We start from the raw sequence: 14,937 nt of genomic DNA, 5'->3' as shown, positions 1-14,937 counted from the left end.
CAGGAGAATGGAAATGAAGCATCTATGAATGGAAACTTTGGCTCTGTTTTTAACAAAGATATTAATGAATCACTAATGGAGCTTATAAACAGATCTTGCTGTGAAGAATTCCTTGCAGGATTGAATCTTGATGTTGCAGACTCAAGTCAATAATGGTGACTTGGGTTTCTAATGCAGAAAGGTCTCTGTTTTCCTGTCTGTCTTGTTATACAGCAGTAACAAAATCTGTTACCTCAGCAGAAAAACATTATGTAGGCATCAAAACAAAATATTGTTGTGTTGCACAAACTTCTTCGGTGTTTTTAGTGGTGACATTCTTGTGACAAGTTTAGTTTCTGAACTCCTAGAGGAGTAGATATCACATTATTGCAAGGCTTGTTTGTCCCTGAAGCTATTTTGTTTTAACATTACCATGAAATGTTAAATATACCAGTCCTGAAGATTAATGGGTAATTTACATGAAATGCTTATTTACAGTTACTACATGCCTTAAAGCCTAAAAAAAAATCATGGTAACATCCTTGTTTGGATAAAGGAAATAGTCATGCAGAGCAGATAATTGAGAATACTTATGTAAGTTAATTCAGCCATATAAACTGGAGCAAGTGATGCAGTGATTTATCAGTTCGCACTGTGAAGATCTCCATGAAAATCACTGCTGCTGAAGAAAAAGTACAAGTGATTATTTTAGGCCAGTTATTCAGGGTAGAGCCAGTCCTTTATCATTCTAAGATGCTTATTTTTTACTTCTTTAAAGATCTAGTTCTCTTCATAAAATCAGGTGTGCCAAGTGTCATGTACCAAAGTAATTGTTTTCAAAAGCGAGAATTGAGAATTTGTAATAAAATGATTGGGTAATTGTGTGTGTGTGTATATGTGTATATGTATATATATATAATGCCATGCAAATATTAGAGTCTAATGATGGTGATCAGGCAGTGTCAATAGAGACCCCCTTTCATTCCACAAAAAGGAAGATCCAGCAAGTAGGCAAATCATTGGCTCCCTTGTGGGACTTGATACTGCTGGTGGTGTTGGAAAGGCTGTTTTTGAAATGTATTACAAAGTAAAGGAAAAAAGGCAGTCTGAAATGGAATCCTGGACTGTATTTCTGTGGTTCAAAGGAGAAGTGAATTGCATAGCCTGTATTTATGTGTAAAATGTAATCACATTTTGGACACAATAAATTGTCCTTTATTCAGGGTGCTATCTTCTGTGATGGTGAAGTTTTACAATTGGAGAGAGGTAAAGCAACTTTACAGGGCCCAGTTCTCTAGCTGGTTTATGGCCCCTTTGTGTCATTGTGTTATGCAGCAAAGGGTCTGTATTTTAGCTGCAAAAATTCAGTGAAGAACTTCTGTGGGGGCATCTTTGCTGCAGCTGCTCCCTGTGCATGTTTCTCCTTCCTCCACTTCTGATAGAGGGAGGAAGCATAATGGACTTTCTTTCACCATGGCATCCTCTACTAGCATAGGTTTTGTTTATAAGTGGTGCAATTTAGAGTTGCTTGGAAGCTTGGGTGGCCCAAAGAATCTGAGTGTTAACCTGACACCCCTGAAACACTGTTTTAGTGCAGAAATCGACCTCTGGTGTTTCATGAACTGGTAAGAACTGCAAAGCATCTGAAAACACCTTCTGGATGGCTAGGTCTGTGATGTATCTGGTAGAAGTCTCTTGGGGCCAGGACCATAAATGTTTACATTGCCTATTACAGGCAGTTTGATGCTAGTTAGGCTCTTGAGCACTGCACCAGTACCAACAGCAACAACATAATCAAACAAAAACATCCCCCTTCATGGGCAGTCAGGTTCTGAAAGAAGAATTAAATGTTGATGACAGACCAGTGCTGCTGCTTTTAAGTAGCCAGTTTGGAAATGGCAGCCATTGCTTTCACTTACAGGGCAAAAGTCCATATCCCTTTTTTTTTCATAACCACTTAGTGCAAGGGCTCGTTTTTCTATGTCATCTGTATTTCACCAACAGGCTCTAACTGCTATAGTTCACTGCTTTCTAATGTACTAGTAACGACACCAGTAGTAGCATTTCCCACCCACCGGATACTGAGTAGAGTGGAATCTAACATGGCTGACTGGCAGCTAAGTTACTTATGAAGCTTGATGAAAACTTTTTAAGTTGTGTTGCTTTTAAAGGAAATATTATCCATTTAAATTATTATAATTCTTGTAAAAAGAAACCATTTTTCCATAGTAGTGTTGTTTCTGAACCGGATGTTCCAGTTCCCACTTAGTTTTCACCTACTGTGCAATTTACTTTGAACACACTGCATACATAATGAAAGTAGAATTGCCTGTTTCTCCTTTATTTGGGATATAATAGTCCTATAGTTGAGACCTGACTGGACCTTTGATGGGACCTCTTGGGGGCTGAAACAGCAGCTTGCTTTAAAAATCCTAAATAGATACAAACTACGTTCCAGAGACCATTCACTGGACTAGATGGTTCATTGGTTTGATCTGGGAGAACAATTCCTAGTTCCCTGCAATGGATGTTCAATCTGATTCACCGTAGATTGTGTGGCGTGCCTTATGCACTCAGTTTATAGCATTTGCTGTAAGGTTAGGAGGAATGACTTTAAAACAACTGCACATTTCTTTCCAAGGGAGCAGGGATTAGTGCTAGGCCTTGGGTAAATTTTGTCACCATACCTAGGCTATGCTTACAAAATGTCTGGGTCAGACTGGGGAATTATGGGCTACAATGTCATCAATGTGCTGACAACAGCCCCCAGTCTCCTTTTCAGCAGGTCCCAATGGAACTGTTTTCTTATTCTCTCAGAGAAAGGGAATGGATGAAAGCCAGCTGGCTAATACTCAAACCTGATAAGAATAAGGTTATACAGGTCAGCTGAAGGAAATACTTTGAAGACTTGGCAAAGTCAAAAGCTGTTTCATAGACATTAGGGCTGGAAGGGACCTCGTAAGATTATCGGGTCCATCCCCCTGCCCAAGGGACAGGAAGTCAGCTAGGGTCAAAGGATCCCAGCAAGATGAGCATCCAAATGTTTCTTAAAATTGTCCAGAGTAGGTGCTTGCAACACCTCTGGGGGGCATCTGTTCCAGGCCTCGGAGGCTCAAACAGTAAAGAAGTTTTTCCTTATGTCCAGCCTAAAACAGTCTTGCAGGAGTTTATGACCATTGGACCTTGTCATCCCCTGGGGTGCTCTGGTGAACAGGCATTCCCCCAGATCCTGATGCACACCTCTTATGTTCTTATAGCCTGTCACCAGGTCACCCCTGAGCCTGCACCTTCTATTGAAACTGTCCTGCCAGTCTCACTGTGGTTTTTCCTCATTCTGTTCAACTTTCCATGTTTTTGGCATTTTAGGTAGAGTCAAGCACAGTATTTTTAATGCACTGTATCTGGCCCTGATATGAAGCCTGAATTAGTGATAATTGTCTAACTCCTTTGCTCCTACTTGCATGGTCAGTATTCCCATCCTTAGCTTTAACTTAACTCAGTGTATAAGTGACCAAAATAGAGGCAGGCTTATGTATATATGTATATCCGGTGGGTAAGCTTCACAATAAATATGCCATCTTTTGTCTTCCAGCCTGTGGACAAGTGTCAGGCCATGGTGCGGCGCGAGTCTGTTGTTAACTTAGAGAACTTCAAGAGACAATATGCCAGAAGGCGATGGAAGGTACAGCAGCAGAACTTTAATACTGATGATGCAATGTTTGCTCACCTAAGGGATTCTGGGGCAGGGTGCTTGAAAAACTGTATTCAATATATTCATATTTCTGTATTGCAAATGTCACTTAAATCTTTTTGTACCCCTTCATAGCTTTCTTACAGTATTGTGTCACTGTGCAATCATTTATCTCGTTCCCTGACAAGAAGGGTCCAGCTATTACAGGAAGAAAGTCTGGTAAGTACATTAAAAGAAAAGGTTTCAAAGGGATGGGGAAAGGAAACATAAGGTCCAATGAGCACCCAAATTGCTGTGGGTCTGAGTGGAAGTCAGGCCATTAAATTTTCCTCTCCTTATGTACCAGAGCCACTGCTCCAATGGTGCTATGTGGAGCAGAACTGTGGTGCAGTGGTTCTACAAACTCCGAATCCACTGGCCAAAATTTTTATATGGGGTGCAGTATAGAAGTTGCAGTAGGTGATGGCCACCATAGTGAAGGGCATATTATTCACTGAGTATTAATCTCCCTTAAGGAAAGAACAAGTATTTTGGAGAGCGTGTGCAGGCAGGTAAAAGAGGGAATACATGTCACATGGACCAAGTAGAAAATCATTTCCGTTTTTGTTTGTTATTTTATTAAAATCAGTTGAGTACTAAGGGCAAAAGGAGACTAAAATTTTACTTCAACATAAAAAGTATTATTTCACGGGAAGCTAAATCAGTTCTTATGTGTCTGGAATATGAAGCCATTATAAACTTAAAAGGGTCTTACCTAAAGTAGAAAACTCCTTGTGTTCAACAGCTTTTCTAGGTCTTTAGTATCTGAAGGATAGAAGATAGCCAAAATGTACCTGATGTGTAAAGAAGCTTAGTAATGGTTCTCGTAGTTCTTCTGATTATTTTTCCCACAGATGATACATTTTAAAAGAATTGGTATTTATGATCATATATTGGAGCTCTGTGTCTTATTCAGTGATCTGAAACACTATGGCCTCTTTACTTCAGAGAAATTGTGAAAGCGACCATGAGGAGGATCTTTCACAAAGAAGAGTCACTCATCTGAGGAGAAGTAGCATCTCTTAGTGGATCTAGAATTCCACAATAGAGAGACACTGGGGAAAAATCACCTTGGCTTAAAAAATGCACTCCAACATGGCAGAACCTGCCTCATGGTTTCATTCATGGATGTTGAATTGCTCACTTTTCAAACTGCATGAGCATCTGGATAATATTCAATGTTCACTGAGACTTTACACCACTGGGGATTCCAGAGTCCTGGAGAATTGCAGAAAAGAAGCAATATTGGATACTATTATTTATAAAATGTTTCTGATTAGAATTTGCTTGTGAACTATGATATCATCTGTACTGAGGACACTGTATTTTTACTAACACTCCTTTATGTGCAGCTTGAGTCACATTCTGAATCAGGGATAAGAATGTGTTCATTACAGCAAAAAAATCCGTCTTTCTGGCAGTGAAACTGTTTTGAATCTCAAGCCAACTTTAAAAAATAAGCTTGTATTTGTTAATGACATATTTGGTGGCAAATTTGTAATGGGCATTGTGAGCTGTATACAGTTATACCTCCAACACCACTCTCATGTGAAGGGGAAATCTTTTTTTTTAATTTTGTTACCAAATGTGCTTGCCTTGATGGTATGGAAAAGGCAGAAAAGAGCCCTTTGTTTTTATGCTCAACATGTCAATGGTCCTGCTCTGCCAGTTATCCTTGGGTTAGTTAGTCAGCTCCCAGGTTAAACTGTTGTAAACTTTAGGGATCATCTGCAATTTTTTAGAAATTAGTACTTTTATGCTGATCCATCTTCCTTCAAATTGGCCAGCTGCATTACTTTAAGTAGGACAGTTTCTAAGACAACATAGTTGAATTACTGCAAAAAAATGGGTATAATCTAGCCCTTTGTGTTGGGGTTGATGGTAGCTTAAAATTGTAAATCAGACTCAGAAGAAGCAACAGTGGACTTTACAGGGAGACACTGGATTTTGCCTGATACGTACAGCTTTGTATCAGTAATTCTGAGGCTGGTATTTTTCCAAGCATTGTGAATTTGTATTGAAACACAGCGGCAGGTAAATTTTGTCTGGCTTCAGATTTCATCACGAACATCCTGGAAAGAAACAAGATCAAGGGTTATTTATAGATTTGTATCCTCTCCAACACAGAGATAGAAACATGCACAGCACATGCAGCAGGGAGAGGTACCTTATATCAAAGGGAGAGGAGTTAGCTCACAAATGACAAGGAAATAGAGAAGAAGGTATGTGGGAAGAGAGACAAAAGCAAGGAAACAAAGTAATCAATGAAGAGCAATGGCTAAAAGTAACAGGAAGGAAGCATAAATAGAAGAACTGGGGAGGTAGGAAAAGACTGGAGAAGAGACAGGAGTACAGAGGCCTGCTGATTGTGGAGAAAAAGGATACAAAGAGAAGAGCTATTTCCCTCAAATGTAAGGCTGCATTCTAAAACTGCTCCTTTAAGTGAGGCACTTTCCCATGTCAGTGCTGCTGTGGATTATGGTAAAGCCTGTAAGGCCTTGTCTTTACTAAGCTACCCAGGTATATGCCAATATCTAGGAAGGCCTGTCAGGCTAATCGCCTGAAATTCTTCTTGATAATATACTGTGGTTTTCTTTCCATTCTCAGACTTGGTGATATCTTCATAGTTCCTTTTTTTTCTTTCCTCTCTCAGAATGTTATATCTTTAGTTTTCTTAGACATCTTATCCAAAAACTAATTTTTAGCAGTTGGAGTGCTTGCCTCCCAAAGGTGATGGTAGGATAATAATTAAGTAAATGTTATTGCTTGGAGCTTAGCAGGCTATTATACGTGACAAAGCTAAACGAGCATTTGGGTAGCAGGATCTGCTCCCACATGTTCTGCTGACAGAATGCTGGAAACACCTGAGGCAGATAGCTGGAAATGTGGGCACAACTCTTGTTTAGAATATTTATTGTAAAATACAAGGTTGACTACCTTAATTGTTTTCAAAATTATCTTCATTCTGCCTTGTTTTAAGGCTCTAAGCCTTTGTTGGGGAGGGCAGAATATAAATTAAATAAATGAATACATACATACATACATAACCCAAACAAATTAGTGCATAATCTTATTTAAAAATGAGATCAGTTCCCTTTCATAGCCAGAAAAAAGTGCTGCAGCATTGTCTGAACACCAATCTGGCCTTTCACTGAGAATTGGGTTTGGCTTACTCATCAGGCTTATTTTGTGGAGAGAACACTTCTGTATGCACATTTTATCAGGGATTGATGAGTCAGCCAAGTACCCAGCAGAGCAAAGTTGTTACCTATTTTCTGCTTTTTTTCCTCTTTACAGTTTTTGCCAATCTATATCTTCCAAATAAATGTAAATTAGAATGTGATTAGTTTATTTCAATTGCTATAAATTTGGTTGTGATGGTCCAGGAAAAATGTGAGGCATGGATTTTTGTGGGTGATCTCTTATATTGGACCAAATGTACATCCTGCAGATGCTTCCTTAGCCTGACAAAGAGTATTTATACCCAAAAGCTTGCTAAGAAGAATTTTTCTAACTATTTGAGTTGGTCTAATAAAAGATATCAGATTTACCCAAAGAACCTTGTCTCCCTCCCAACTAGATATTAGATCCAATAAAAGATATCACCCACAAAAATTCTTGTCTCTATGAATTTGTATTTGTTTCAATGGGCAGGAAATCTATTATTTTGTGTTTACTTTTTGAAAAGGGGCATTTCCTGGACATGAGCCACTCAGCCATATGTATTTAAAATGATCCCTTCCTGTTTGTACAGTGGATATGCATTATATTGAATTGTTCTAATATTATAAAATCCTCCGTTATACCGTTTTTCTATCAAGACATCCAGAGTGACTGCTAAACACTGTCCCTTTCTTCAGTGTGTTCATATCACATGGATATTGTCAATTGTATTTTATGCAAATCAACTGACTATTCAGGACACAAGGAACACCCCAAGGAATTATGCGTAGAAAAATTCAAAATTATGCATCGAGTCCCAGGGGCTGCACATGGCAGCATGGAGCCCTGGCCTTGCTTGGCATACTGGTGTGTGCCTTCAGACCAGACTGGGCTGGCTCCGTGCCAGCATGTGGGGTTCACAGTACTGCAGGCGGGAACTGTGTACAATCGGGCCAGGCAGGCTCCATGCCTCAACATGGGGCTTCCAGCACTCCAGCAGGAAACTGCATATGGAGGCATGGAATCACAAGCCATTGAGCTGGGCAGGAAGTGCTGGAAGCCCCATGGAGAGGCCCAGAGCCGACTGGTGGCCTGCAGTGCTGCGAGCTCCACATGCTAGCATGGAGCCAGCCTGATCTGGGTTGAAGTCATGTACCAGTGGGCCAGCTGAGCCAGCTCCATGTTGCCATGTGCAGCCGCCAGAACTTGGCTAGAACCGTGTGCCACTGGGGAGCTCTACCTGCCACAGCCATGAGTGCCCCAAGGGCCTGCTGTTGCTGCTGCCGCTGCTGGCAGCAAGGACTATGCACCATGGTGGGGGAGAACATGTGATAGGGGGGCTCACACCCTCCCACAGACCCCACACCCACACACACACCCATGTCCACCCACAAGCCCCATACCCACCCCAGCTCCTGCAGGCAGGAGCTCCCCTCCCCTCGCCAGCTGTCCAGTCACTTGTCACCACACTCGGTGCCTCCTCATGGGGCTCCCAGCTGAAGTGCTGGGAGCCCTGTGGAGGTGGAGGCACAGAGCCCGCCCTTGTTAAATTATGCAATTATGCACAGTCATACATTTTATGCTCAAAATTACACAGGCACGTCATTGCATAATTCCTTGGGGTGTAACAAGGGGGCTATAATTTCACTTCAAAACAAATGGTACAATTTCAATATTAAAACTTGATTTTGAAGAATTCGATTGAGGATTTCTGCCACTGTCCCCAAGATGTTTAGTGTGTTTTTTGTAATGGACCCCATTCAATTCATTTTATCAGTTGTTTCTATTGATATTGCAATGTATAATTATATTAATATTATTGTGATTTTCTTTTTTCATATCTTAAATTATAAATTTTCCATTTGCTTATCCAGTGTCCATATATTTCATAAGCTAGCAGAGAACAATTTTTATCTATCTGTTTTTATGTATTTTTAATTGTATTAATTGTGTATACTTAAAATTGGAATAAACAAGTGAGTTAGGAAGTAAGTAAGTAAACAAGTAAGGAAGAAAATTCCACATAAAACAATTTTCCTTTTCTTATAAGATATATTCAGAAAGAAAACAAGATAAATATGTATATTTGAGAAATCTCTGGCTCCTCAGTTTGTCTACCAAGTTCTGATTCAGATTTCTATTTTCCTTTCCCCATGAACTGGCACTTGTATTTGCCTGAATACATCAGCTGTGTCATGAGAAATTGAGCTGTGTCTGGGTCTTGAATTTTTTTAGGCAAATACAGGAGTTTCTGCTTCAGTTTGAAGTCTGAAAACTGCAGGTGCAGAACTCTCCTGAAAATTATGTAACATTCTGTACTGTAGTATCAAACACTCAAACGCACCTATGGGGAGCTGAATGCCCTTAATTTCAAAGTCAGTGTGACTTTTGCAGGATTTGACTGTAACCAACTGGTCAGTTAAGGACTTGAGCACTCGCTCATACATATAGCTAGAGGCTTACTCAGGAATAAAATGCCTCTACTCTCCTTTTCTTGTTGCTTTCTCTGCAAATGTAGCTGATATCATTTATGGCAGTAAGTGCCAAGGAACCATGGGTATTGCAGGCAGCAATCACATCAAACAAAACTGTTGCCTGAACTTTTCCAAATAACAAAAAATACCCTTCTTTATTGCCTTGGTTTTAATGCAGACTTTAATCCGCAATTTGTTAGTGGGTTTTATTTCTACCTGTATGTGTAGAAATTTTTCAGTCTACACCAATTTATGTCATTAGGGTGAGATTCACCACTGCAAAAAAGCCAGTACAAGGCATAGGCTGAACTGAATTAAGCGCTATCCAGATGACTTGTGTTGCAATGTCCTTGAGCTTGTACATGGAATTAATTTCACTGTCAGTGATTTCAGAATCTTAAAGACACTTGTCATGTACAACAGCTTTGAGGGTCATCTTCAAACTGAAAAACAAGTCCTAATGTAACTCAGTGTAAGAGTTGCCTATTATAGAACTTGCTCTTTTGGGGAGAAGACATATTTTTCCATATACCTGATGCATAGGGTCTGGCAGAGAGGAGCCAATAATCTGTATAAAGCCTAAATAAATATTTGCATTATAAAGAAGTTGAGAGAGGATGGATACTGTATTGTTGGCACATCAGTACTGTTTTAATTGGCATTTTTAACCTCTGTACCTCTTTTAAGAGAAATACTCAGGTTTTTATTGAGTGCCTGGAAGCAGCATAAACTCTATCAGAAACCAAGAAATAAATTTCTCATCTTTATTTGCTAATAAAATTTTGCAAAGTTTTAATGTACATACTTTCTTCATGTCACTGTTTCCCGTATGAGTGGGGATAATACATATGAGCAGAGAAAGGACAGCACAGTGAGCAAGGTGCCTGCCTTTGTGACTCTGGAAACCTAGCTTTGATTCCCTGCTCTGCCATAGACATCCTCTATGACCCTGGGCAAGTCTCATAGCCCCAGTCTCAAGTGTAAATGGAGATAACAGCATTTCCACACCTCTCAGGAGAGTTGTGAAGATAAATCCAGCATGGTAGTGAGGGCCATAGAAGTACTGAAGAAAGGTAGAATTTAAGAAGTGTTATGCAAGATTGCTGGAAATGTGATCAGATGCTCTTATTTTTCAGTAGGTCAGATGTGTATGTAAGACTGGTTAATGCTGGATGGGGCTGGGCAAATGCTGCTGGAGTTATGGTACTTTTTGCAAGCCTAGAGCAGTTTTTTTTTTATTCAGCAAAGAAATGGAGCTAGCCCTAAGGGCCAGAGAAGCAGCTGTTACTTGGAGAGCTATGGTGTCTAACAGCTAGGAAACCAGTGACAAGCAGCATCAATGCAGAAAGAGGATGAACCATTAGCTTGCCAGACCTGAGACATGGTAAGAAAAGCAAGAGAGATATGGCTGTCGGCAGGCTTGAAGGAGTGGGCTGATCCAGGGTGCCATTCAGGCTGGACTGTAATGGAAAAAATTGCTGCAGCAGGCAGAAGAAGCCTTCAGAGTGCAACTGTCTAGAGGTACAGTGTAGAGGAGGTGAAATCACAACCCATGTGAGCCACTGCCTACAAGAGTTCATTCAGCGTTTGCTTGGCTGGAACATATTTCACTTTATTGCCACATGTGCTACTTACCTATAAATGTTGCATCTGAGAACTGGAGTTTGGTGGTAAGCCAGTCAAGAAGCTGCTTGGGGGAAGTGTGGGGACCTCAGGCACTGGAGGATGCATGCTGAAGCAGAAGTGCATTGGAGACTGCAGTAAAAGAGGTACAGCTATTTTTTTCCTTCTGAGTCTGAGGAATCAAGGGTTTTATAAACAGTCTTCCAGCCAGGCAGGACTGGGCACAACCCTGCCCTCAGAGGCACTAAGAGTCATGATGCAAGGCAGTTATTTTCACAGGCATTGTGTGTACCTCCAGTGTGCACCTAGCTCTTGCCACCCTTAAGGGAGCAAGAGTGAAGTTGAGATCCAGCACTGAAATGTGGGATATCAGGTGAACTCTTTATATATTCTCTAATATATTTTTCATTGTGTTCTTTGAGTAACTCTAACAGCTTTATAATTACTATTGTTGTTAGTAGTTCTTAGCACCCTCACATTGATTCTTTCTTCACTGAGTGATTTTTCATAGACGTTATTGGTGTTCACATTTGGATGTGGGTCAGGAAAATACTTAAGCATATGTATGCAAGAGAGACTTGCAATTATATATTTCAATATTTGTACTTTCTACTTGCTTTCACAACCCACATCAGTTTCCATGACAACTTTCCATGGAAAACATACTGTTTCCACTGATCCCATCAGTACTGGCATGGAGTCCTAAGAATTATACATTTTTCCATTGTACTCAGGTGTGCACACTGTTCCTGTCCCCATTCTTTTCAGGAATGTGAAGCATCAGATTTATGAAATTACAAACACCAGAAAAAGTGTCACCTCAACAGTTTCAATTGTTTTCCTTCAGAACAGTTCTTACAACTCATAGTTTGTTCATATCTCTCTGGTTGTGGTGGTGTATGTATGTAATTTTGTTCATTTAGTCAAAGGCTCAGGGATATGTCAGTCAGTCATTGTGTGCATAATCGCCGAGCCATGCAATAGCATCCTTGGTGGCCATGTACAGTTCCTGCAGTCTGCCACTGAACTTAGTCAGCGGGCAGTCATTGACAATATGCGACATGGTGTGTGTTTTGCCACAGCTACAGTCTGGGTTGTCATGAAGACCCCAATGGTGGAGATTGGCTGCACGCAGACCTTGCTCTGTCTGGAGCCTATTCAGCAAGGCCCACTGATGGCATGGCAGGTTGAAGCCAGGTGGCAGACTGTAGGATCTGTGATAAGGAACTTATTTGGTGGTAATGTCAACCTCCATTTGGGTCTCTGCCGTGGTTCCAGTTCAACAGTTTGAATCATAGAGGATGTCATGATAGTAGATGTGCAGCAGGTGGATTTAAAAGATTGTCACACAGCAGCAGGGGTATGTCTACACTGCTAGTTAGGCTCAGCTATATGGCCATGCTCAAGTCCAAACCTGCCAACCATCTGCAGTGTTTTGTCCTGCTCTCTGTCCCGGAGGCAGGCCAGCCCCCACCTGCTGAATGCCAGTGTCAGAGGTGGAGTTGCCACCTCCCAGTCCATCCTTCCCTGCAGTGTGTTCAGAATTCTCCTCGGTGCCACAGGCCTACCTGGAGCCAGGAGTCCTCCAGCAGCAATCCCATAACTCCTTGTTCTTGACTAATAGGCCTTCTTACCCCATTTCTTCTTTCTACTGCCTGTAAGTAGAGCCAGGGTCAGAAGGAAAGGTGAGTAGTGATGAACTGATTCCTAGAAGGGCTTCATTTGCAAAACAAAAAACATAATGTTAGAAGGCTTTGGTGCAGACCTCAAGGTATGATTTGAGCAGGGAGGGAATGGCTCACGTGGCTCAAGCTGGCTGAACACAGCCCTACATATTAGCCCTGCATAGGCCGTGAGTTACCTCAGGAAATGTTATGCATGTATCTATAAATCATGTTATAAAGCACTGGAATGAATTGAGCTGTATTGTTATTAACATAAGGAAAAATATATGAAAGCTATAAAATACATGATACTTCTAATACAAGTTGAAAAAGGACAAGAAATTCTACATAAAAACTACTCTCAACCTCATCGTTCACAAGATATAAGGAAAAGTACAAAGGATAGAATGCCTGTCTCCATAGACAACACGTAAGTGTTTCATAGTTTCATAGTTTTAGGGTCGGAAGGGACCTAATAGATCTTCTAGCCCGACCCCCCGCCAGGGCGGGAGAACAACAAAAAACCCTAAAAACAAAAACGGGACTCCAGCCAGGTAGGCATCCAGCCTCTTCTTAAAGACCCCCAGGGTAGGGGCCAGCACCACCTCCCTTGGAAGTTGGGTCCAGCTCCTAGCCGCCCTAACTGTGAAGTAATTTTTTCGGATGTCCAATCTGTACCTCCTCTCCATCAACTTGTGCCCATTACTCCTTGACAATGTTGACAATGGGGAGGCACAACTCCATGCTGCTGCTGCTGCTGCTGCCACTGCCCCTGCTGCTGCCAGGCGCTGGCTCTGGCTAGGCTGCAGCCCTTCACCCCACTGTCAGTGTAGAAGTAATGTTGCCACTGCCCCCTGGCTCCAGCCAGTCTGCAACTCTGTACCCCACCGTCAGCACAGAAATCTGGGAGGGTGTATGCCCCCCACACACATGTTGTCTATGCCTGTCTCAGTGCTGAGTTAGTCACTTACCAGTTTCTGTCATTGGTTTTACACGCTGAAGAAAAGGCTAACTTGTCAGACCTCTGCCATGAGGTAAGTTACATTTAGTTTTAAAATTGAATGATGTGGAGTGATAAATTATAGAAAGTTTAAAAAGAAAACCAGGGGAAAAACATAATACTCTTTGTCATATACAGAACTGCCTTTCTCGTATAGCTGAAACCAGACTATTTGGAAAGAGGCCTTTCAGTCCAGCACAAGACTATAAAGACCTAGAACCAGTAGTATAACTAGGGGTGAGTGAAAGGGGTGCCAGAATCATCCCTCAGCCCTACAGGACTGCTCATGCAGCAGCAGCAGCCAGTGCACGCATGGCGGTGGCGGTAGTCACTCAGAGTTGAGGATGACGTCTATCAGGCTTGATGAGTCCTCAGGTGACTGAGGAGCCTGATTCCGGGTACACATTCTTTGGCAATGGGGCATGTTGTTGTGCAGGAGAGTGCGATTTGCAGCCCCAGGTTGGTCTCCTTTTCCTTCCTCCGCTGCCACTGTTCCACCTCAGTATCAAGTCATTGGGCTTCGAAGTGATATGCGCCTTGATGGACCAGGTGGCACCACACCAAATGGTCAGCAGCTTGCTCCCCCCAGCCATTGATGTCAATGCCTCCATGCTTGAGGCTGACCTGGAGTGTCTCTTTGTAACATTTCCTTTGGCCGCCCTTTGAGCACTGGCCAATGGAGAGCTGGGAAAAAATAATCTGGCAAGGGAGGCAGTTCTTGGACATCTGGATGCAGTGGCCCATCCATCAGAGTTGATTTCCCAAGAGCAAGGCTTTGATGCTGATGAACACAGCTTCGTGGAGGATGCTTGCACTGGTCTGGTGGTCCTCCCTGATCCCCAGGATTCAACACAAGCACTGCTGGTGAAAGCTCTTGAGGGTTTTAATGTGGCGTCGGTAGACGGTCCAGGTTTCACTGCAGTAGAGGAGGGTGGTCAGCATAACAGTCTTGTAAGCCAGGACCTTCATCGACTTCTGGTCTCTATTTTCAAAGACACGTTGTTGCAGCTTGAAGAAGGCGGCACTGGTGCAGCTGACCTGGTGCTGGACTTCATCAATGGTAGCCCATTGAGAGAGGTGGCTGCCGAGATACGGAAAGTGCTCCACATACTCTAGAGCCTCCCCATCTACGTAGATAGCGTGAGGGATGTTCAGCTGGCCTGGGGAGGGTTGGTGAAGAACCTTCATCGTGGTCATGTTCAAGGACAGGCCAAGTCTCTTATATGAAGCATTGAAGAGATCTAAGGTCACTTAGATGTGCAGGCACAGGCAGCCCCACGCGGGCTGTGAGTGGCTGCAGTGTGG

At 42.1% G+C, this 14,937-nt stretch overlaps 1 protein-coding gene across 3 annotated transcripts in view; it reads left to right on the top strand.

The window, feature by feature from the left end:
- The window catches only part of DAPK2 (death associated protein kinase 2), a 95,837-nt gene that overhangs the window by 62,574 nt on the left and 18,326 nt on the right, over positions 1–14,937 (top strand). The window contains exons 10-12 of one of the 3 annotated variants that reach the window (XM_006027210.3): positions 3,572–3,661; positions 3,806–3,889; positions 4,658–10,145. In XM_006027210.3, coding sequence (XP_006027272.2) covers positions 3,572–3,661; positions 3,806–3,889; positions 4,658–4,735 — 252 coding nt within the window. In that variant the 3' untranslated portion in view covers positions 4,736–10,145. Of the gene's footprint in view, positions 1–3,571; positions 3,662–3,805; positions 3,890–4,625; positions 10,146–14,937 lie in introns of those variants that run through there. The other 2 variants (XM_025208385.1, XM_025208384.1) reach the window with 2 other exon arrangements.

This window comes from Alligator sinensis, unplaced genomic scaffold (genome assembly GCF_000455745.1).
Source record: "Alligator sinensis unplaced genomic scaffold, ASM45574v1 scaffold954_1, whole genome shotgun sequence".
NCBI classification, from domain to species: domain Eukaryota; kingdom Metazoa; phylum Chordata; order Crocodylia; family Alligatoridae; genus Alligator; species Alligator sinensis.
Note: the sequence above shows the minus strand (reverse complement) of the source record. Positions and strands in the feature narration are given on the sequence as shown.